We start from the raw sequence: 25,390 nt of genomic DNA, 5'->3' as shown, positions 1-25,390 counted from the left end.
CTTTTATTCATTTATTTATTCGTTTGATTTTGGTTGTTTAATTGAAAATGGTAGAATTACATGACTGGATGTAATTTTTTTCTCCCAGTGTACAGTATATTATTTATTAACATGTTCACTATCAGTATGAACTGATTCTTAATATAGTTTTATACTCCAGCAGTAAGGTATATTAAACTTTCTGCTGTTACAGCACCCTGTAGTACAAAAAGAAAAATAAACCTGCTTGTAAAAATGCTTTAAACCACTAGAGGGACACATAACACCATCCCGAGGCATCTAGAGATTTACCAGCTCCAGTTAGACTCTGCTATACTAAAGAGATGCAACTCCATGTGGTCTTTAAGGACAACAATCTCCGCATCAATACAGCATTTGTCAGACTGTATATTTATAATCACACACTCCAGTGTCACCCATATGAGGATGAGGTTCCCCTTTGTGTCTGGTTCCTCTCAAGGTTTCTTCCTTTACCATTCAGGGGAGTTTTTCCTCCCCACAGTCACCTGAGTCACCTCAGACTTGCTCATTGGGGATAAATACAAACACATTTAAATATATCTAATATTAATCTTGAATTTTGTATTACATTATGTTCTGTAAAGCTGCTTTGAGACAATGTCAATTGTAAAAAGTGCAATACAAATAAATTTGAATTGAATTGAATTGAATTGAATTGAATTGAATTGAATTGTGGGGGCACGGTGGCTTAGTGGTTAGCACGTTCACCTCACACCTCCAAATTCTTTTTTTTTTTAGAATTAAAAATTGTGAATGTTTTGAATTTCACTTCTTATCAGTGTGTTGCAATGATCTAGCTCTCTGTTTCTTGTGTAATATCGTCTTTGGTTTTAAAACATAATACATGACTATAGATAGATAGATACAGTAGATTAATAGACAGACAGACAGACAGACAGACAGACAGACAGACAGACAGACAGATAGATAGATAGATAGATAGATAGATAGATAGATAGATAGATAGATAGATAGATAGATCTAGCTCTCTGTTTCTTGTGTAATATCGTCTTTGGTTTTAAAACATAATACATGACTATAGATAGATAGATACAGTAGATTAATAGACAGACAGACAGACAGACAGACAGACAGACAGACAGACAGACAGATAGATAGATAGATAGATAGATAGATAGATAGATAGATAGATAGATAGATAGATAGATAGATCTAGCTCTCTGTTTCTTGTGTAATATCGTCTTTGGTTTTAAAACATAATACATGACTATAGATAGATAGATACAGTAGATTAATAGACAGACAGACAGACAGACAGACAGACAGACAGACAGACAGACAGATAGATAGATAGATAGATAGATAGATAGATAGATAGATAGATAGATAGATAGATAGATAGATAGATAGATAGATCTAGCTCTCTGTTTCTTGTGTAATATCGTCTTTGGTTTTAAAACATAATACATGACTATAGATAGATAGATACAGTAGATTAATAGACAGACAGACAGACAGACAGACAGACAGACAGACAGACAGACAGACAGATAGATAGATAGATAGATAGATAGATAGATAGATAGATAGATAGATAGATAGATAGATCTAGCTCTCTGTTTCTTGTGTAATATCGTCTTTGGTTTTAAAACATAATACATGACTATAGATAGATACAGTAGATTAATAGACAGACAGACAGACAGACAGACAGACAGATAGATAGATAGATAGATAGATAGATAGATAGATAGATAGATAGATAGATAGATAGATAGATAGATAGATCTAGCTCTCTGTTTCTTGTGTAATATGCAATTAATTCATCTACACGTAGTAGTTTGGCAGAATCGTAGCTTTATTTCAGCTCTACTGTACAATAAAACACACTGAGTGTACAAACACACTGCACTGCTTTGCAGGTTCACGTTCACACCCCAGTGTTCAAAGTTAAGACGTCTAAAGCTCACATTTTCTACAGTACATGTATCATGTACAACATCATAGTATAACGATGTATGCTATACTGTACGTCTGCTTTTGCTACACACCGGCTCAAGAGCTACAGATCAGAACTTGGATAAACAAACTGTTCTATAGAAAACTCTCCATCTTATTTACACGTTTAACTGAATATGTACAAAGGAAATATTAAAAGAACGTCAAAAATAATAATAAATAAACCACCGGTTCAAATAGAGTCCCAAATGCAGCAGGCGGATTCTCTAAATGAATTCATGAGTGTGATTAAGAAAGAAGCTACAGATTTGTTCACGTGTCACAATTATGTTACACGTGACACGTGGAACATACAAGTTTATAATAAGCGGCATAGAGAGATTTCACATGTACTGTGTTATTTCAGCATGTAAGCAGAGGATTGAACAGATCAGATTAACTAAGAAACTAATTGATTGTAATTTGGTAAATTATTTTAATTAATAAAACATATAATTGGGGCTGTTTCCATTTAAGCGTTGAGTCGAGTGTTAACGAGTCCTTCAGTGGCTCACAGACGGTTTTTCGAAAGAAATAAACACATAAATTCACAATTTTCCACTTACACCAAATTTAGCAGACCCAAATAAGACAATATGTGTATATTTTATAAATGCATTTTGCAAAATAGTTCTTATATTTTATATATTTATTTATATTAAGTAACACATTATCATCCAAATGATTTTCAGTTTCCTAGTTTGTTGATTGCTGTTCAAACTCTTGGAAGCAGGACCTAAGGTTTAAAATTTCATAATTGTCTGAGATGGCTGACGTTTTACTGTTTGATCGTTTCTTTTTTGGTGTCGTTAACGCCAGTGTAAAAACTATTCAATGCTGATCCGCATGCTGAATTCCAGCTTGAAAAAAAACATACAAGGAGATTTTAGGGCAATGGTCATGAATCAGCAAAAAACATAATCACCATATAGAATATTAAGTTATTTACACTCAACTTTGATAAAATTAAACATTGTTAATATTAAAAATGTTTTTAAATACATACATCTGCAAATATAAACAGCTTCTAAAAGAAAACAGCAACAATCTGCACAGATTTGAGAATTTCTAACGAAAACGGCAAAACACATGCACACCAATTTGAATTCATTTACATAGCATTAATTATTTACACTAAAATATATTATACGTTATATATGACTTATATGTTTATTTATTTATATTGGCATATTTTCTTCTTTCATATATGTGAAATGCTGGTGAGCGAGTAATTGTGTTGAGTAAATCGGGATATTCAGGACTAAATAAAAAAAAAAAAAATGAATCCATAATTAAATGCAGCATTCTGTACATTCATCCTGTAAATCCATCAGACAGGTAACGTGCAAAACAAGCATTTACTGTAAGCTACATGGACTATATTATGAAATGAATTCAATCTGAAAAGGTTTAGAAAAAGATCTACAAAGTAAGAGGTAACAGAGTCAAGGCCATGCTGTAGGTAACACATCACAATGTCTCTCTTTGATTGGTTGTAAAAACACACCAAATATACTAATCGGATGACAAATAGCTAAAGGCTGTGTTTCTCAATCCAGGTCACCCCATGCGGTCTTCGTACATGGTTAATTCCTTATACAGTAATACTTTAAACAGCACCGTTCAGACAGAGCTAGAAGACTCAGAAGCCCAGACACTGGGGATGAGCAGATGCTGTGTCTGGGCTGTTCAGTTATTATTCACAGTTATCAAGCAGGTTAAAAAAAAATCCCTACCTCTTACGGACAAAAGGTTTTATTTGGTATGTAGCTTTTTTGAAGCTTAAATCATTACGAAACTGTGATTGTGTAACAAAAGTGAGAACTTAGAAAATAAAGAGTGCCAGTTTTGAGTAAATCTTTCATGTTGGCTAAGTGACTTTTCGTCTTGGTTGCAAACATAATGTGATACATTACAAGGTTTGTTACAAGAAGTAAGTAATAATAATAATAATAATAAACTTATTTATTACTATTAGTCGATATTAATGCGCTTGAACTAGCTAAATAGTAACTAGTGTACCTCACATCGTGTTGTGTTGTATTATGTTGTGTTGTGTTTTGTTATGCTGTGTTATGCTCTATTATGTTATGTTGTGTTGCGTTATGTTACTTTACATTGTGTTATATTGTAATAATACAGTATGTTGTATAATGTTTTGTTGTGACGTGTTATGTTATGTTGTATTGTGATCTTACGTGAAGTTGTATTGTTGTTATGTTGTTATATTGTTATATTGTGTTGTGTATTATGTTATGTTATGTTATGTTGCTATATGTTATGTTATGTCATGTTATGTCATGTCATGTCGTCATGTCATGTCATGTCATGTCATGCTATGTTATGTTATGTTATGTTATGTTATGTTATGTTATGTTACGTTACGTTACGCTACGCTACGCTACGTTACGTTACGTTACGTTACGTTACGTTACGCTACGCTACGCTACGTTATGTTATGTTATGTTATGTTATGTTATGTTATGCTATGCTATGTTATGTTATGTTATGTTGCGTTATGTTGTGCCGTGTCGTGTTGAGAAATATTACCATTTTTTTCACACAATTAGGTTTCCAAGCAACCAAAACATGGGCTCTGAGAACTGACAACAAACTGTGCTAATAACCTGTGCTAAGTAAAAACATATTTGGTGTAATATAGCTCCAATAACATTACAGAATTCAGAGCAGATTCAAGGTATTTGTTCAAGCAGATCACAGAGCTTCTGTAATTAATGACTCTTTAAGGCAGGCGAAAACTTCCTGGTTTGAGAAACACTGTCTTATCTAGCATTTCTCACCATTTGGAAAATATTTACACTCACTACGTTTGATCTTTTTCATAATTAAAATAATAGATTTTTATTTTATACAATACAATAAGACAAGTTTGATCTTAATAAAAAAAATTAATTCTAAAACACACTGAAAGCTCCAAAAAGCAAAATGTTGAAGAAAAAGGCAGAGGTTCAGTTAACGAATCTGCTACATACAGTATTAGCATGACTAGCAGCTGTACTGTAGGATTGAAACATGAGGCACACTGAAATAGATAATACGCTTTATCAAAATAAATAAATAAATAAATAAACAATTTACGTCAAATACTGATAAAGTGATTTTAAATAGCTGTGTCAAGTGAGACTTTCCTGTTTGCATGTGTGTAAGCTCTCTCAGCAGGGGGAGGAGGAAATATGCTCAGGACATTTGAGCAAAGCGGGGTAGTTGGAGCTCATCTGGAGCGAGGCTTCGCTGGAGATATCTGACGGACTGCGTCCTCTCGTCCAGGCGTCTGGGTGAAGGAACTGAGCTGAGTAATCAGAGCAGTTACTGAGACGCGGCCCGTAGAAATTTGAGTGAGGACGGTAAAGCTCTTCTGCTGTGTATCGCTTCATGAAGAGGTAGACGGACATCACGCCTGCCGCCTGCGGGACAGAGGAGTCAGGTATAGTGAAGTCGTGGTGAGGAATTAAATGAAACTGAGAGCTGAAATGTTACCTCAGTGAGCAGGAAGGAGAAGGCAGCAAAGGCAAAGGACCAGCCATATTTGTAGCTGAAGTAGGCTTCATTTGTTTTAGTTCTGTTCAGCATCTCATCATTGATGTTGGAGATATATAACACCAGACCAACTACCAGTGAAAGACCTGGAACAAAGGAACATTGTTACTGGTACTGCTTGCCCTTTTCCACTAATCACAGCACTGTACAACTCGATAATCCCTAAACAACCTTTTACTTCATTTCACTGTTATCAGGCTATACGTAGTGATAGAAATTCCTAGGTCCAGAATTCAAGACCCTATTTGGGGTATTTATACCCCCTCGCTGAGAGTTGGTTGGCCTTGCTGGAAAAAACTGTTTGGTGAATGCTTTAATGATCCTTAGCACAAACACATGGCTTACTGTTGCTTGGGGTGAGGATGTGGTAGCTCAGTGGTTACGGTGTTGGATACTGGTCAGAATGTTGTGTGTTTGAATCCCAGGCCCACTAAGCTGTCCCTGAGCAAGGCATAGAAATCTAAGTTGCTCTGAATAAGTCTTCCAAATGCCATAAATGCACAAACCTTCACTTAAACACATATACTGTCTTATGTAACATATTGTCTGGAGCTGAATTTCAGTTATTATACATTATGCATGTGGGCACTAAGGGTATTCAGCACTATGTTATACAACATGTACTGGTGAAAACAACATAAATAGAAAGCCATTGGTTCTATCATAAGAAATATAAACTCCAATCAGTCTGCAAATAAATAAAAACTAATCAGTTGATGTTGAACTCTTGGTGCTTATATACAGTATCAAGAGACTAAACAGAATACATGTCTGTGAATATAGGCTTTGTTTTACTGTTTTTCTACCTGAGAGAATGAAGAAGATTCCTGAGACGAACGCGAGGATGGTGCGGTGGGGCCGGATATGGCCGATGTTGCTCAGGACAAAGCCGATGAACATGAAAAAAAGACTGACCAGTGGGAATGGTGTGGCAGAGCGGATCATTTCTGTACACACACAGAGTGCAGAGCAGAGAAAAACTACATTAATATTAATGCATGGTGCACTGAATGGCCTGCTATAGAGTTGACTGAGAAAGAATAATAGGTTATTTTAGTTTGTAATATAAACATATTGCTATCAGATTTCTTACTAAACTTCACAAAACATGAAACCAATCTGAAGTTTTGAAATTGTTGCAGTGTATTTGCTTATGCAGCTCATCTCTGGGCTTATTTCTCAGCAGAATTGGTTTGCTTAGATTCTTTGTATGGCGCCGTCAGTTATGGCGTTGTTTTGTCCCACTGCTTTAACAATTTAGAAAATGAACGATCATTTATATAGATGTGGATAGACTTGTGGAGCATTTATATCAACTAAATTTATTAACTGACCTAATATAATTTGCTAATAAACATAATAGAGTTCAAATTCAAGGAGTGCCAGGAATACAGGGAGCCCTTCTACTTTAGACCTTTAATCCTTAACTGCTCAGATTTGTGCTTAGATTGGATTCTTCCTCTTGTGGGAGTCCCTTTGGATAAAAGCACAAGGTATGTAATTAAAATGCAAAAAGATATATTTAGCAAAGTAAACCTGAGCCTGTTTAAGTGGGTCACACAGCTACATGGATAAAATCATTGTTTAATTAACCATTGTTCCCAGTGGAAAATGGTTGCGTATGGATAACGTAGCTCGAAATGCATGGATGTGCCTGTGTTGAAGTGAGAGGTGATGCAGTGTGTAAGGCAGGCTTAAACTCTGTTCACTTTTATCTTCCTTCAGCATCAGTGCACAGCTACAGTATATAAAGCATTTCTCTGCCTGTTCTATCACACAGATACAAGTATGTACAGCATGTACACTGCACCCACAATTACAGCACTGCTTGCTGCTTAATAATATAATAATTATAGTTTCTTTTCACGCTGGGTTTATAGATAATTGACTCGATTGTGTGGCACTTACAGGGAAATGACAGTAGGATTGTAAACATTCATATGTTCATACTCATTTTAGACCCTGTCACATGATCTGAAATATTTGTTATACCATATACTGTTAATGGAAACGTATATGTCTATTAATATTTAGATAACTATGCCTGAAGTAGGGGGGCACGGTGGCTTAGTGGTTAGCACGTTCGCCTCACACCTCCAGGGTTGGGGGTTCGATTCCCGCCTCCGCCTTGTGTGTGTGGAGTTTGCATGTTCTCCCCGTGCCTCGGGGGTTTCCTCCGGGTACTCCGGTTTCCTCCCCCGGTCCAAAGACATGCATGGTAGGTTGATTGGCATCTCTGGAAAATTGTCTGTAGTGTGTGATTGTGTGAGTGAATGAGAGTGTGTGTGTGTGCCTTGCGATGGGTTGGCAGTCCGTCCAGGGTGTATCCTGCCTTGATGCCCGATGTCGCCTGAGATAGGCACAGGCTCCTCATGACCCGAGGTAGTTCGGATAAGCGGTAGAAGATGAGTGAGTGAGTGAGTGCCTGAAGTATTATGTAGCCATATTTTTTTATCTAGATATTGGGTAGTGGTTGCTTAGGCGGTTAAGGCTTTGGGTTGTTGATTAGAGGATCAGGGTTCAAGCCCCAGCATTGCCAAGCTGTCACTGTTCAGCCCTTGAGCAATGCCTTTAACCCTCACTGCTAAAGGGATGCTGTATAATGGTTGACCCTGTGCTCTGACCCCAACCTCCAAAGAAAAAAGAATTTCACTGTGCTGTAATGAAAAAGTGACAAAATAAAGGCTTCTGTTCTATATAAATAACAAGAGTTATTTTATCTGCTGAGTTTAACGGGTTTTATCGGCACATAGCAATGATTTTCCAATTGTTTGAAATGGCACTGTTATGTGTGTGTTGTTATGTTCAGCCTGACTAACCATGAACACTTAGAGTTTTTACAGACCCTGGCAGTATAAGGTCAATAGTACCACTTACTCAGGACACTGACTGTGGACTCTGATGTCATCTGGACGTTCATAGGCATGACATACTCGATGGTGAAGCAACGTCCCTTCTCTTTTCCTGCAACACAGCAACAAAACATGTCGGTGATCACATCACATCAACCAAATCTAAACTGAATGGCACTGAAAAGCCCGAAGACTTCTGTAAGATGCGAGCAATAACTTTATGACAAACTCTGAAAATGGAAGTAGTGTATTAGTAGCCAGGAGCGATGCTTCAAAATTATAGCTCAAAGCTTTAATAACTCAAAGGAGAAGGAGAAGAAATACATTTTAAGAGCAGTGGCAGAGAAACGAAAAAGGGAATGATTTATAAATAGGGTTCAGTTTTCTTAAAATGGATATATAATGATCTTGATCAGCATGGCAACGACTGAAATTATGTTGGCTTGTCCTTATGGGGTTAATGAGGTTAAGGTTAGGGTTCTGTGTGTGTGTGTGTGTGTGTGTGTGTGTGTGTGTGTGAGAGAGAGTGTGTGTGTTTGTGTGTGTGTGAGTGTGTGTGTGTGTGAGTGTGTGTGTGTTTGTGTGTGTGAGTGTGTGTGAGTGTGTGTGTTTGTGTGTGTGTGTGTGTGCGTGTGTGTGTGTGAGAGAGTGTGTGTGTTTGTGTGTGTGTGTGTGTGTGTGTGTGTGTGTGTGTTTTTGTGTGTGTGTGAGTGTGTGTGTGTTTGTATGTGTGTGTGAGTGTGTGACACCAAGTGCAGTCATTACTGCAGGTCTAAATTATTTCTTACTACACCTAACTAGACCGCTGTGCACACGAGGTTGTCAATCCAAAAAAAAAAACTAGACAAACTGCATGACACTTATAAACATCTCTCAGTCATTTTCTGATTAAAAACAACAAATTGTGTTTTGGATTCGGAACTGCCACAGGTCGGATTAGAATATTAATGTTTACTTTCAAAAAATGGGTCTTTTTCACATGAAATAGATTTTTTTTTCTGAGTAAAGAATGCATCTGGTAATATTTATATATATATATATATATATAAATAGTACAACGAAAATATATAAAATTAATTTTACTTGCAAAGTTCATAATTTGGAACAATCCTAGTAAATTTCAGGCAAATATGTGGAAGGAAACCCAAGTTATGACACATTAAACTTTCCAGATGAGTCAAATAGACCCCAGTTCTGCACAAGGGTTATATAAATATCATATGTACTATGGCAATGACAAACCTTAGCACACAATTTTTTATAAATAAAACAGACTATTTGTATATTTGTATATATATATATATATAGTTAATTGGTGTGAGTGTAGAGGATGCAGAGGATAGAGTTTGGTGGGAAATGATGAATTTATTTATTTATTTTTTTAAATTATATCATTTCTAATTTTAATAAAAGAAACTACAACTGCAATTGAAACTGTGGCTGAAATATAACCATGAATTAAAAATCTTATACTATAATACAGCATGTTTCCATTACCAACACTTTGTGGGATGGTGATGAGTTGAAGCTATTATTTCCAGCATTTTTTTTTTTAGATATGACAGTTGGTTGTCTGTCAAACTGAGAAGGCTGGTCATGCGTACGGAAAAACAAAAGATACTACAGACAGACGTTTTTGTGCTCGTTGGTAGCTGGAGATGCAGAAAGATGGAGTGAAATACAACAGTAAAGAAACATAGAAATTCATCGGATTTTGATGGAAGGACTAGGAAAGAACATTATGAAGAAAATGTTCAGCTTTAATGTCAGAGCATTCTTCAAGCATCGGTCAGTAATCACTATGCTGCTCACCAGGTTAAATACTTAATAATATGGCTAGGAAAATTAAATACAATTTAATTATGATCAAGATCAATAAACTTTCCATTCCTGTTGTTGAAATGTGAATGGAATTAAAAAATAAACAGTTTAGCGTAATTTAGCGTAATTTAAAGGTCTGTTGATTTATTTAAATATAAATTATGTTTCTATTTAATGTACAATTGAGGTAAACTGTCATGATTGCAATACTGAGCTGAATATTTACAGTCACTTTAATCATGAAGGTATCTGAACAGAAAGGCAGGTAACGTGAACTAGTCATCTACAAAGCTCCAGTATATAAGGAGTGACTTATATTTTGTAAAGACTTCTCCTGTCTGTCAGGCAAATGTCACTTCCCCCCAGCAGATCCCAAATGCTCTGTCAAAATGTAATCAGCAGCCAAAAATGCAGCAAATCATAGTTTCATTACATGATGTCTTCAAAATTATACAAGCGTTTAAAGCTGTGGAACATTTTTATATTTAACAAACCGCACCTTTAAACTCAAAACCCTGAGGCACTGAATGAACTGAAGAGGAACTCATTGCATTATAACAGAATTAGAGGAATCTCTTTCACTGAGAACCGAGAAGAAGACCACAGTGCAGTCGGAAAAGAAATGACAGTATGCAGTTCAAATGGGGATCACCGCAGACGGACGAGACGGGTACGAGACAGAACTATTGTTCTGCTAGAAGACTTTATGTCTTCTCTGGCAAGTGATTATATTCTGTAACGTGCCATCAGAGCAGCATTTGTCGCCCGTCACTGTCTGGTGTTAAAATCTAAAAGCACAAGAACTCTGAAAGTACAAGATGTGTTAATGGAGCACCGTTAGCACACACTGTTTCTACATGATGCTGTAAAAGCTTCTAGGACAGGAGACATTGAGCTGGCATTAGTCAAGTGCTGATACCAGTAATCCATAGCTTGCAGTCCTATTCAGCATTAGCACTTTATTTATTCATTCATTCATTTTCTACTGCTTATCCGAACTACCTCGGGTCACGGGGAGCCTGTGCCTATCTCAGGCGTCATCGGGCATCAAGGCAGGATACACCCTGGACGGAGTGCCAACCCATCGCAGGGCACACACACACACACACTCTCATTCACTCACACAATCACACACTACGGACAATTTTTCAGAGATGCCAATCAACCTACCATGCATGTCTTTGGACCGGGGAGGAAACCGGAGTACCTGGAGGAATCCCCCGAGGCACGGGGAGAACATGCAAACTCCACACACACAAGGCGGAGGCGGGAATCGAACCCCCAACCCTGGAGGTGTGAGGCGACTAAACCACCGTGCCCCCCTTTTAATGATTTATAAATATTAGAATTAGAATTTGAATACTGATTGTCTGTTATATTCTATACAGATTGAATTCAGAGGTCATGACAGTCATAGTTCAAATCAGCTTTTGTCCAACAACACGCTTGAATTCAAGCACAGACGGTTGGACGTTATTTACGTAACATCACTTCGAATGAAATACAACTGAACGGATTACTTCATCAGGACACATACTGTAGCTTGGTTTTGAACCAGTAATCAAACACAATGCAAAAACATTTGTTTGTCAATTTCGATTAAAAATCAAGCCAACATTTTTTCTGCAAGTCCAAAAAAAAAACATGCCATTTAGTGATAACTTTACTCACCCTAAGATCTTTTTTCAAGATCAAGTAACAAAGAGCACTTTCGGCCAAAATAGTAGCTACTTAAGGTTATATATTTTTTTAATTTTCTGCCATTAAATGTCCACGTACTATGAACAATTATATATTGTTTTAATTTTTCTAATTCTTCATTTTATGAAGGTGGACATTTTAAGCTATGGTGACTAGACCCGTTTGTCATTTAAGAGATGGCTGCCAAGGGCGCTGAATTTTTCCTAGGATAAATATTCTTCTCAAGAACAAGAAAAGATGAAAATGCAGAGAAGTTAATCCCATTATACTGTTCACGGTATGAGTTTCATCAAAAAAGATATGTGGTAGATGGCGATGTTGCCACTCCGTGATCAGATGTTAAGCTCAAAAGCCTTTCACCTGCCAGGAAACAGACTCTCCAGAGGCCTGAGTGGAGGGACATGCGTATCTCTGTGCTCTGGTTGAGAGGCATGATGATTCCCTCCTCCAGGTAGAGCCAGTAGTCTGTGCTGACGGCGATTCCCAACAGGCCCAGACTGCACACGGCAAACACACTGCTCAGCAGCGTCAGAGCCTTCCTCCCACACACACTCATCACCTCCGCTCTAGCACACGCAGGACAACGGACCTGTAGCAGGACACATGGAGGGCAAAATATAAGTCACAGCAAGATCCTCCCTGAAAATAAACATCTCTGTTCTTGTCTTCATGAGACTTTCAAAAAGCGAATAAATCTGTATTTTTTTCATTTTTTATCTGTTTTATGTTTCTGGTAGCCTACAGAAGATATAGTGAACAAAAAAACATGTTTGCTATACTGTATGCTATAGGATAAAGTAAAGTAAATATGTTTAAATCTAGCAACATTTCTTGTTCTAAATCAAATAATTTGACTCTTCATGCGATCAATAAAATACGTAATTCTAAATTCATGATTTAAATGGTACGGTTTGGATGCTTTGTTGTATATCACAGTATAAATCATCAAATTAATAATTGCATTAATCGTCTACTTGAGAATCGATTGTCTATATATAAATCCCTGGAAACAACATCTTACTCAGAGACTACAGTATATATTTTTTTTCATAGGATAAGTTTCATATTTTTCATCAAAGTATAAAACAGACATTTTCACCATGAGCTGTAACTTTTTTCCAGCGCAAGCACATTTTATTTTACTGGAGAACACTAACATGCAGGTATCATAGCAATAATGGATACACAATAACACACTGAAATAGTAAAAAGTGTACACACATTGTACACACAAAGATTTCAAGACCTTTATTCAGTACATGACCTGAAGATTTTAGTCAATCATGTACAGTATATGTACACGTAGAGAGCATCGAATCTGCTTCCTGTTGCTGTTAATCTCCAATGTTTAATCCTGATTATTGCCCATATGAATGGCTTTCCTCTCCAGTTCAGTACACAAAGGGTGTCCTCTGTTGTCTATGTTTGGGAATGTAAACATTGTTCATGGGAAATGAACCATGTGAACATGCCGCTGATGTTGGTCTCTTTATTTTCATTGCAGTTCAGTGGCTTGCCTTGCCTAGGGCAGATGTGCCACACTACCCCACTGACAGAGAAAGGTTCAGCTTTCCAGCACACTTATACTGTAGACTGAGATATCTATTCAAAATGGTGTGGAAGCAGGTATAAATAGTTCACACCAAGGTTAGAAAACACTTTGTCAGACAGGACACGCCACTTAATTATTCTGTCAAATCCTGTCCTGGGGGTTTTATTTACCCTCTGCTACCTCTGGGTCACCTGCAAACAGTAAACACTTATCTGGGGACCATGGGTGTAAATTTCATTTAACAGTAGGGGGGGACAATAAATATAAAATTTCTCATGAGCAATTTTTGAAGGGGGACACAAATAATACAGTCAATAATACAGTCAATGGTAAATCAAAGTGCTTTACATAAAGAAAGTAAAACTATCATAAAAAAATTAATCACAAAAATAAAAACAAGGAATTAAAAAAGGTTTAAAATCTTATTTAAAATTAATTAAGACACTTAATAACAGAATAGAAATTGATTATACAAAAAAATACAGTGGGGTCAGTTCGGACGTAGCACAGTGCTCATTTAGTAAATGCACAGCTAAACAATATGCTAATTGTGGCCGTTAATGTTAAGTTAACATTATGCCAAGTCGTCCCAAATAAAACAATGCATGGGAAACGGCTTTGGCGTGTTAGTTACAGTGCACTATGTAACAAGCTATTGTAAACAAGCTAACGTTAACTAGATAAGTGATATTTTAATCGCTAATATAGCAGATTCATGGAAAATTACTTCGGTAATCAGCATTTTTGCCGCAACCAGGGGCAGTTCAAGGGGCGGGGCCACAGGGGCCCTGGCCCCTGCTGAAATCTGATTGGCCCCTGATTGGCCCCCGTTCCATCAATCGTTGACGAGAAGTGCAACTTCTTTATTCACAGTACTGAATAAATTATTTTGTGTGCTTGAATGTACAGTACCCTGTACTTGGCCCCTGGATGTAACATGTGGCCCCTTAATGGCCCCTGATACAGAAAAATCCTAGAACCGCCACTGGCCGCAACTAATTTATGACTGAGTCTGCATCAACTACATTAAAGAGAATCACTTTATTTAAAGTGAATAAAATCCCCTACTTAATGGAGTTCAACATTAACTGATCCGCAGCCACACACCTGACTCGTGTGTGCAGAGTAGGTGAGATGAACTGGGAAAGCAGGCAGTGGGTCTCTGTGAGGAAGGGGAGGGGGATCGCAACTGTTTCTAAATGCATTTTTTGCGTTTGTTTTTTTTTCTACTTACACAATTATTTAGGTATACATACATATATTTTTCACAATAGAGTGCGCAATATTTTTTAAATAATTTTTTTTGGGGGGGACAATCTTCGGATTGGGGGACATGTCCCCTCCGTCCTCCCCGGGATTTACGCCCATGCTGGGGACCATAACAACTGGAACTTGTCTCAATCTGTATCCAAGGGTTGATTGAATCAAGTAGTGATAACACGAATAAGTCTTGTCGTGACCCAATTTAATGAAGTGAATGAAGGATGCTCTGTATCGTCAAGTTCACATGTGAGCTCGTTAACAGGCATATAAAATCATCAACAGCTGAGATGCTGCAAAAAAAAATTACAGTGGATTTTGGATAATAAAACAAAAAATGCGAATAGAATAAAAATACTAATAAAGAATCATTTAATTATTGGTTTATTGTTGAGCTCTTTGTGCTTGGGTGATTTCCATGACTTCTGTATGCTCTTGAAAAATAAGCAGAATTATGTTTCTAGCTGTGACCATTAACACACTCCTTAGCAAATATTTTGTCTTTTGTTCCACTTTCATGTTCACAGTGCAAAACTCACTCACAACAATCAGAAAAGTGTTCATTTCTGATTTGGACTCTGCAAATGGAGAAATAATTGAGAAAGTGAGATGTTTTTTCATGCATGTGGCTGTGTTCAATGATGTATTTGAAATACTTGAAAATGATATTGGAAATCATCTGGTTTCTAAAAGTACCCAATCACCCCGTTTTAATTGGACTATTTAAAGACTTACTGATGGTGTCAGTCGCTATACGACAAAAAAAAAAAAAACACTTGGCAGAAGAACTGTACATTCTGAGCAACTTTTTAATATTGGACTCTGCAGCAATGGAAACTTCACAAAATCACACTTCAGTGTCTGTCAATCCAACAGATCAGTCTGTATTTGGCAGATACTGTATCTAAAGAGTGCAAGTTGCCTCAGTGCTCGATAGCAGCTATAAAGTGTGGTGGAGGAGTAATAATCATTTACAGGGCTCTCAAGTTTTAAAAACAGGCAGACGTGACATATTACACCCCCTTCCCCCCGGACACCCCTCCCGACAATTAAAAAAAACCCACAAAAAACAAACAAAAAAAAACAATAATGGGGAGTTGTTGTGTTTGGTAAGGATAACTGACCAGAATTTAACCAAATACAAAGTATTTATTCATTCACTCATTTTCTACCGCTTATCCGAACTACCTCGGGTCACAGGGAGCCTGTGCCTATCTCAGGCGTCATTGGGCATCAAGGCAGGATACACCCTGGACGGAGTGCCAACCCATCGCAGGGCACACACACACACACACTCTCATTCACTCACGCAATCACACACTACGGACAATTTTCCAGAGATGCCAATCAACCTACAATGCATGTCTTTGGACCGGGGGAGGAAACCTGAGTACCCGGAGGAAACCCCCGAGGCGCAGGGAGAACATGCAAACTCCACACACACAAGGCGGAGGCGGGAATCGAACCCCCAAAACTGGAGGTGTGAGGCGAACGTGCAAACCACTAAGCCACCGTGGCTCCCAGTATTTATTCAATTTCCATTTATTAATTTGTGAGTTTGTTTGTGTGTGTGTGTGTGTGTGTGTGCGTGCCTGTGTGAGAGAGAGAGAGAGAGAGAGAGAGAGATTATGACTGGTGTTGTGTATTGTAAGTGTTTGTTGCCTTTTTGGGCTCCTTTATCATTTGTAATGTTGCTCCCATGTAAAACAGTTCGGCTCAAGCTCAGACATTTTTAGGGTCATGATTGAGGACAATGTCCCGTCCAGAGACAAGCTGTTTCGTGTTAAGGTTTTGTTCAAACCGACCATCGAAAATACCCTCGCTAATGAATGTTTTATTTCATTGGTTGTTGCGTTAAATCTTACCCAGATAGAGCTATTTTCTGATTGGCTATTGTGTAGCCTCTTTTTTGATTGGCTGATAAGTGTCAGGCTCGAGTAAGAACTCCAAAGGAGACGCTTGATTCCTGCCCGGTTCCATAGAAACAGTGGTGAGAACAGGTACATTTTGGGCACAAATTAAATATATGATAAATAGTAAAAAAGTGTTTCTGTGTGAGAAATACGATGTGTGGCGGGAGAGCGTGACAAAAGACCAAAATGCATGACTGTCACTCTCAATGCGTGACACTTGACAGCCCTGCATTTAGGGCATCCAAGTTCTAGTGATGAAAAAACCCAATAATACAACATGCCATGATGATACTTTGTGGTAGTTCCAATGGGCCAGTGTTCGGGTGCTCCTTAAAGAGGGATTATATGAGCCATTTGCCTAAAAGGTCCAACGACAGTCGATGACCTTGGCATCAAGGCATCAAGGCTAGCTGGAATAGAATCCCTACAGTGACACGTCCATATTTAGAGGAAGACCTTCCCAGAAGGGTAGACGGTCATTACAACAAAAGAGCTTTTAATCCTGTTAAAAGGACATATGGCTACATAATATAAACACAATATACTGCATACTGCGATGGTGATATGACTTGTACTATCAACACAACCACAGGATAAGATGGTGATAGAACTTTATAAACAAAATACTGTACTGTATAAATAAGATCCTTTCCATTCCACATTAATTTATTTCGACGTATTGGACATTCATGTATACTGCATGCTTAATTTACTACGTACATATAGGTTATTCCTTAAGACTTCTTACTGGGGTTTGAGTGCATCAACAGAGTTTATTTTAAAAGCTTAGCATGCGTTTTAGTTAGGTTATTATGCTAAAATGCCTTGAATCATAATGATTTGAATGACCATGCACCCTCCTGCACATGCGTAGATTCAAAATTGCTTATTAGTGAGCTTGTAATGTTGTACTGTTTCTTAACACACTATGCTAATTGAACTGAAGCAGCTTTATAGAGAAACCATGGTGACCGTTCGGATCTGCATGAATCACTGACAAGTGACAAACTGACAAGCGTTCCCTAGTGCTTTCATAACTCACTGTCCATTAGTTAACCTGCTAATGCATTGGATTTGTTTTTATGCCCATAAAAAGGTTACAAATCAAACTAAAGTGACTTTAGATCAACTCTTTAGAGTCATCTCTCTGTGTGGGTGTGGAAGATCTGAGTAGGTCCTGCTAACTAACTGACTTCCTGCTCTGTGTGTCTCTGTGTGTTTATGTCTGACGCTTCAGATTTGGATGCATACCGTTGCAGATGGAACCACTCGTAGTCATAGAGGTTTAGTTTAATAAATCGCTTTTAACAAAGAATGAGATAAAGAAAGAGAGAGAAAAGTGCTTTACTAGACATGGACATTAATAGATCTATCAAGACCTGTGCTGCATATGGACAAAACATTTTTATTAAATCTCTGTGACATTTTGTTTACATTAACCTTGACATTTAAATTGGGGGCATAGAAGCCTTTATTATCACCATATATACAATTCAGCACAGTGGACTTCTTTTCTGCCAAATGTGAGGGTTGAGGTCTTAGCGCAGGGGCAGTTATGATACATTGCCCCTGGAGCAGGAAGGATTAAGGGCCTTGCTCCAGGGTCCAACAGTGACAGCTTGGCAGTGCTGGGGCCCCGAGCCTTCAGTCAACAACCCAGAGCCTTAAACACTTGAGCCACCACATAATGTAGGCACATAACGGGTAATAAAGTAATAAGCTGGCAATGCCTCTTCCCCCAGCACACAATAAGTCACTGAATAGTTTTATCTGATGAGTCAAATCGATTCTAGAGCCTTCGCAGAAATCAGATCTGAACCCAAATGAACACCTATGGGAAATTCTGAAATGTGTTTTGAACAGCACACTCCACCAACATCATTAAAACATCAGCTGATGAATGCTGTTCATTGCTTTAGTAAAGTTCAGGGACAATATAGCTACTGGTGTACTGTACTAATATACAGTTCTGGTGACTTATTGTGGCCCAACACTTTACTAAGACGTTTTATGTTGGTTTTTGTCTTTAATTTGTTATCTGTCAATTTGTAGATTTTTAAAAATCAGTTCATTTGAATGATCCCACATTGGGTGCCAAAGAGAAAGCAGAAGTTCGCTGTGTTCGCAACTTCAGGTTTTTATAGTAGCATCTTTCTGACTGACTCGTTCGAGTTCGAGTCGTTCGGTTCATTGCAGAATTCATCTTTCTGCCGTTGCCAAGTGATCAATCATGCAATAAACCATCTAAAGTGGCTGTAGCTTTCTATTTATTACAATCTATTTATCTAGAGCATAAACTAATGCCAAAAAATGTCAAATTAATTTTGGCATCCTCTTATTAAAAAGCACAATAATAGTTTTCTGATACTGTCATGTTCCTGATACATTACCAAACATGTATGCTTGTATTTGCACGGCTAGAAATCCCTCACAAAACCTAGCAAGGTTCTGAATAGCACAGAGGAATTAGTACTGGCTAGTTCAATGCCCCTTAGGAGACTGAATTTATATTCAGCTTGGTGTGAACTCTTTGTGTTTATGGTCTCATGCTGTGGATCACAGTGTCAGCTTGAGCTCCCATTCTCTCAGTTCCGGCTCGTTCTCTTTGCAGCATTAATGCTCCAAAGCCCTTTTTATGGGAGCTTTAGAATTCTGTGCTATTCTCTGCTGAATATCAACGACGGCAGTTTATTATTGGCAAATGAGACGACTCTAAGTGGTTCCAGATGGTTCGTATTTATCTGTCCTTTAAATCATATATGAAGAAAGTGAATTATCTGTTTTACACTTGTTAACTGTTTCTTGATACTTATTCAAAAAGATCTAGTTTCACATAAGACACAAGAAAATGTTCTATTTTCTTGTTTCATGTTTCCTGGTCTCAGTGGAATACAGAGCAATGGCTGATTCATCCATGATAGCAATTCACACAAATACGTTTGGATTGAAGGCTGTTTTGGAGTGGCCATGCTATGATGAGAAAGGTAACAGCTTTTCTTCTTCGCTTTTCTCCTCTATCAGCTATCCACTAACACTTTGGGGATGTTTATCATTTCTTTGAAATGACTTTATTTCAAGAAAGTTATTTGTTGCATGCAGTACACTGCAATCAAGGTGAAAGAAATGCTTCTGTATTATAGTACAACACGACTGGTGTTGAAAAAAGTTTTGCCCATAACACTGATTTTCCGTTAATTGCATGGGGAGGAAGAATACGAATATGAACTGAAGGTAAATAATCCATTAATACTGGGAATTTGCAGAGGTAAGAATTTCCATTTATGAATAGAAGAGAATGAGTTCAAGTCCCAGGACTGGCAGAAGTGAATCTACGTGAGCCAGTGGACACATTAACACCAGTCCACCAAACCCTAACAAGTCCAGAGGTTCCTAGGAGTTTGGTGCTGTACATTGACCCAAACATGTCAAAGAATTCTCTTATTAGTCTTGTATGAAAGGCATGAGCTGTAGTGTAACAATGTGCAAACTTCCTCCTTCAGTGGAAATGACATGCATAGTCAGGGAAAATTTTTCTAAGTAACAGCTATATAAGTTGTAAAAATGTTCAAATTGGTGAAACAAAAAATAGCAAATTGGTGAAACAGATTTTTGCTCTCTGTAGATTTTGTAATTCTGTGTGTTTCTATTTCAGAAAGAGCAGCAGTGTGGGTTTTCCTCTCTGGCTCGGTGCCTGTGAACTGGGTCAGGCCTCTTTCAGGTCAATAACACACACACACACACACGCGCACACACACACACACACACACATCAGCATTAATTAATTCCACCAAACCTACAGCAGTTCTGCCCATTTCTCTCTCCATGTCGATGATGGAAAAAACACAACTGTGTAGAAGTCCAAATATGGACGAGATGTGAAAATGTTCAGGAAAAAGCCCCAGGGATGCCAAAACTGTGGAAATCTCTGGTGCTAATACAGTATAAAGCTGGATGAATAGTCTGTGTTTGTTTTTTACTTTGTAAATATGTTCAAGGTTATTTTGGTGTGTTGCCCATTTCCTACAGAAGAACAGATGAGCCTTTGACCTATTTTCTGGAACAGTATATGCAAAGACAAGCTGAACGCCAGCAACATTAATATATTTAGTTCTAAAGTATGACTAATGATCTGTGTCTGCATTATATATAACTGCATCTGAGGATACAGAAATGTTTAAATGCTGTTTTTTAATTATATTATATAATGCTAATACAGTATAAGACCTTAGCAGGCACTAGGCATTAGTCCAACACTGACTTCACTTTACTAATTATAAAACAATTAATAATTAAAAGAAGAAATTTATTGTCTAATGTCACCTATAGAGCTGCTGGCCTGAATAAAGCTATTAGACCAGAGAGCTACCAGACCAATAGAGCCATTGAACCAGCAGGTAGTACATCTTCATTCTCACCTGTGGGTTATCATGGTGAGTTTAATTATGAGAAAACCATGAATCAGAGAGAGAGAGAGAGTGAGAGAGAGAGAGAGAGAGAGAGAGAGAGAGAGAGAGAGAGAGAGAGAGAGAGAGAGAGAGAGAGAGAGAGAGAGAGAGAGAGAGAGAGAGAGAGAGAGAGAGAGAGAGAGAGAGAGAGAGAATGATGAACTTGAGTTCAAAAGCCCTGAAATATGGAGACATGTCTGTTTTTTTTTTGCCTTTTTTCTTTTTTTTTTCTCTGAGTGTTGTTGAAAGGATGTTGAAAAATGGTAGTGGGGAAAAATAAAGGGAGCTTGAAGTCCATGTGTCTCCTGAGTCCTCTCTAACACCTTCACACACACAGGGTAGCACAGTTATTGGACTCATACAGCTAGTGAACCCATAGACACTTTACTGTGTTATAGACTTAATTTAATATAGATTCAATTGACTGTTTTTCCAATATAACAATGCAAAATAATCTATAACGACAAAGAAATATCTTTAGCCAGGCCTTTATGGTAGATGTGTGGGTTTGAAATCGAAGTGCTATGTCAGACAAAAATGGGGAAGTGAGGCAGTGAGGCATAGTGATGCTAACTTCATACTATGGTGATAGTACTCAGTGGTAGGGACAGGGATAATGAAGAAAGCCAAATACATTGAGGTCATTGAAGAAATTCTGCTTCACAGTGCACATAACCTCAGACTAACTGAAATATATCACTTTAACAAAATAAAGGCCCAAAGCATACACCTAAGACAACGCTATATTGGCATCATCACAAGACTCTAAATGTCCTTGAGTGGCCCAGCCAAAGCCCAGCCTTGAACGGCATAGAAATTCTTTGGAGAGATTTGAAAGTGCCAGTTCACAGACACTCCCCATTCAATCTGAACGAGCTTGAGGGCATCTGCAAGAAGAACAAGATAAGCTCTCCAAATTGTTTACTGTATAACAAGTCTGAACACTAATTTAAATAATAACTTTAATTTGCTAAAATGTCCAAAGACATTTTTGCTTTGTCACTATGTTAGTGTGTAGATTGATGGCAGAAGGTAAAAAATAAAGAAAAACATGAATCTATAATACAAAAAATTAACGTAAACAAGTAAATTTATAACATAATAATGTGTAAGAAGTGGGTCTTTCTGAACACACTGTCTGTGTACACTGTACAAATGTTGAACTTAAGTGAACTTAGATTCACAGTCACCCCTTCTTTTTCATCTGCCAGTGGCTTTCTCTGCTAACATGCATCAGTTTGAGTCCTCTGACCCGCACACACAAACACACACACACATATACACACACACATACTCACTCACACACAAACACGCACACACACACATACACACACAAATGCTGGCTGCCATAAGCCATGAAATGTGGATTTATGCATGAATTCCAGTCTAGCGCTTCACTACAAACAAGTATCAGTCCTTTCCTCACACATATGGCAACACTGAATACTACATATAAACATTTAAATATGTCTATTAAACATTTAATTGTTTATTGGGCTATACGCAGCATGTGTTGAAATAAACGTAAAGCCAGTTTTGTCAAATTTTCTTTTGTCAAATATAATTTTATACTTTTTAGCTTGTCTTTGCTTACTCGTTACAAAGAATGATTTTTAGCCAGATTGCATTTTAGGAGGTCTATAACATCTAAAATATATATAGAAAAATTGCATCTTTAGTTAGAGTGCATCATAAGTGTTAATGATTGAACTCTCTATGCACTCTTTTACCTTGGTAACATCTCTGCTATAGGATGTATTGTACACTTGGTTAGTTAAAAGAGGAACATGAGAGGGAATTGGTTTATAGAATCCCTAATGCCCTTGGAACCCACAGGAAGAATTCAATAAAGCAATGAAAAAGACAGCTAGCTTTTTTGTCGACTCTGCAAAATTTCAATTCCCACTGTGTTAAGCTAAGACTCCTTTTGTCTGTTTAAGATATAAGGATAACAACTTGGTAAGATATGGATCGGGATCACTTGAAAGCACTAGAATGTAAAGAGCTCAGTGAAACACATTTCTATACCATTCTTGGAGATGATGATGATGAGGATGATGAGGATGATGATGAAAACTATCTATAATGTGAACTGCATTATGAAACATCTTGACAAGCAAAAATATACACTATTAGGTGATGAATAAGAGTTCCAGTGATTTTGGATATTTCTAAAGTAATGTCTCAAAAACACCAGTGCAGTGTAACTCCCAGTGCAATTGCTACCACTGTATATGATCAATATGATACACAATACACATACATATTTACACCCTAGTGCTGATCATACAGTATATATGCCGTGATCTATCAATGGAAAGGGACTACCAATTATGTGAGAGTTGCACCATTTTGAGCACAGCGGTAACTCCATCATGGTAGTGTGTGTGGTGCTCGAACATGTGTATCGGGATTTTTAAACACTGCTGTTTCTTTAACACATCTACCATGTTAGTTCACCTTGTAGAATGTGGCTAAATTTACCCCCATTCAAAATGTTTGTTAGTTTGTAACTCAATTCATCTGAAACCATTTTCTTAAAATCAGCTATTGGCTGGATATTTTTGACTGGTAAACTGTTCTCGGGTCAGTGGTAAGATTGTTTAAAATTAAAACACTCAATCTGACAAAATAGCCTGCTCATTGGCGCACACCCATTTTACACATGGCTAGTTTAACCTAATGGGATTTGAACAGGGAATAGTCTATACCAGTTATACACAGTTAATTATAATAACATTAATAAACATTAGTCAACATATTTCTTGATATATTCTGTTTTATTCAGGCCATTTAGTCACTACACAAAATAAAATGAAAACTCCCTGGATGTTGGTGAAAACTCAAAACTCATACAAGTGAATGTCTCTGGTCCAATGAACTGCTTTCAACTAATTAATTTACATAAATGCATGAAACTGCAAATGTTTGGTCTACTACAAAAGACAAGCTGGTTTGTGTTTTGAAAACTAAAGTTCTTATGTTTGTTGTCTCAAATACGTTTATCTCTGTAACATGTGGACCATAGCCATGTCACTGTCCATGGTGCTGAAATGACATTTGATGCACTGCAGCTTTATCATCTCTCTGAGGGGAAAAAATGCTTTATGTTATACAGCCTTTTCTTTTGGCACTGAAACCAAATTGTAAAGCAAAACCAACATTCTTTAGTGCTGCATTAACATGAAAATAGCTTGTCTAGTGAATGGCAGCTCGAGGGGCTTACATCTCTGATATGATCTTCTAAAAGATTACACAAAAGCTTACTTCTAACAGACAGGACTAATCTTTACAAAAGGATGAATGCATTGTATATCAATCTCTCTCTCTCTCTCTCTCTCTCTCTCTCTCTCTCTCTCTCTCTCTCCCTTCCTCCCTCTCTCTAAGAGAACAGAGTGAAATTTTAGAGTATTTAACTGATCTACACAGAATACACAAATACACAGACTAGTTCTCCACAATGTTGAAACCTTCTACCTTCTATGTTGAACCCTTCTATATATTCTGCAACATATTTCCTATATAATCTGACAACATGATGCCATGGCAACAACAAGACTTAATACATTGTTGGCATAATGACTAACGCATTTCTGTTTGGATGGATTTCCGTAGATTTTATTTCACATAGACAAACATTTACTTTAATGGTGAGATAAAAAGTACAATTATTTATTTTTTTATTACAATTATCATTTATTTATTTCATCAATATGGTTCTGGTAGATGCAAACTCTAAAGAAAATCTCTTAGAAACGAATGCATTTAATATTCATATTAATTCGATTCTTTTACGTGAACAATGTGAACAAACAGCGTCACATACCTTCAGAAATGAGTGTCGATGCGGTTTAAATGTCTTTCGTCTTCCCCTTCGCGTGCGTCTTTCACCGATCTGCGCGTGCAGAATAAAACACACCGAGACACCGTGCTGCGCGTGAGGTCTTCTGTGATGCTATCAAACCGAAACCGTGGAGAAATGTATAAAACTCGGGCTTGTTCGTATTATTTCTTTCTTTCTTTCTTTTTCTTTCTTTTTTTTTTTTTTTAAGATAAGTTGTCAAAGTGAAACCCAACGGGAAAACGGTAAAGTTTTACACACTATGGGTGATGCGAGGATTGGAGCGTGCGCGTGCCTCCTACTCGGTTCTCCTGACATCCTGTACTCCTCTCGAGAGACTTTTTTCTCTCTCTCGGTGTGTCACGTGGTCTAACACTCCTACCAGTCAGGATAGTCCTCAGAATGAAGGCGGTGAGTTAATAAACTGATGGGGGAAATTTGTTGTGAAATGGAAATGGAAAGAATAA

At 37.5% G+C, this 25,390-nt stretch overlaps 1 protein-coding gene across 1 annotated transcript; it reads right to left on the bottom strand.

The window, feature by feature from the left end:
- Positions 1-5,038: 5,038 nt before the first annotated feature.
- On the bottom strand, positions 5,039-25,219 carry cacng5a (calcium channel, voltage-dependent, gamma subunit 5a). Its single transcript, XM_060868732.1, has 6 exons — positions 24,909-25,219; positions 12,273-12,501; positions 8,416-8,502; positions 6,345-6,485; positions 5,479-5,624; positions 5,039-5,405 (listed from the first exon to the last, which is right to left on the bottom strand). Exons 2-6 carry the CDS (start codon positions 12,466-12,468, stop codon positions 5,154-5,156), a joined length of 822 nt encoding a protein of 273 aa, XP_060724715.1. The 5' UTR covers positions 12,469-12,501; positions 24,909-25,219; the 3' UTR covers positions 5,039-5,153.
- Between the last annotated feature and the right edge of the window lie 171 nt (positions 25,220-25,390).

This window comes from Tachysurus vachellii, chromosome 4 (assembly GCF_030014155.1).
Source record: "Tachysurus vachellii isolate PV-2020 chromosome 4, HZAU_Pvac_v1, whole genome shotgun sequence".
In the NCBI taxonomy this organism is placed as follows: domain Eukaryota; kingdom Metazoa; phylum Chordata; class Actinopteri; order Siluriformes; family Bagridae; genus Tachysurus; species Tachysurus vachellii.
Note: the sequence above shows the minus strand (reverse complement) of the source record. Positions and strands in the feature narration are given on the sequence as shown.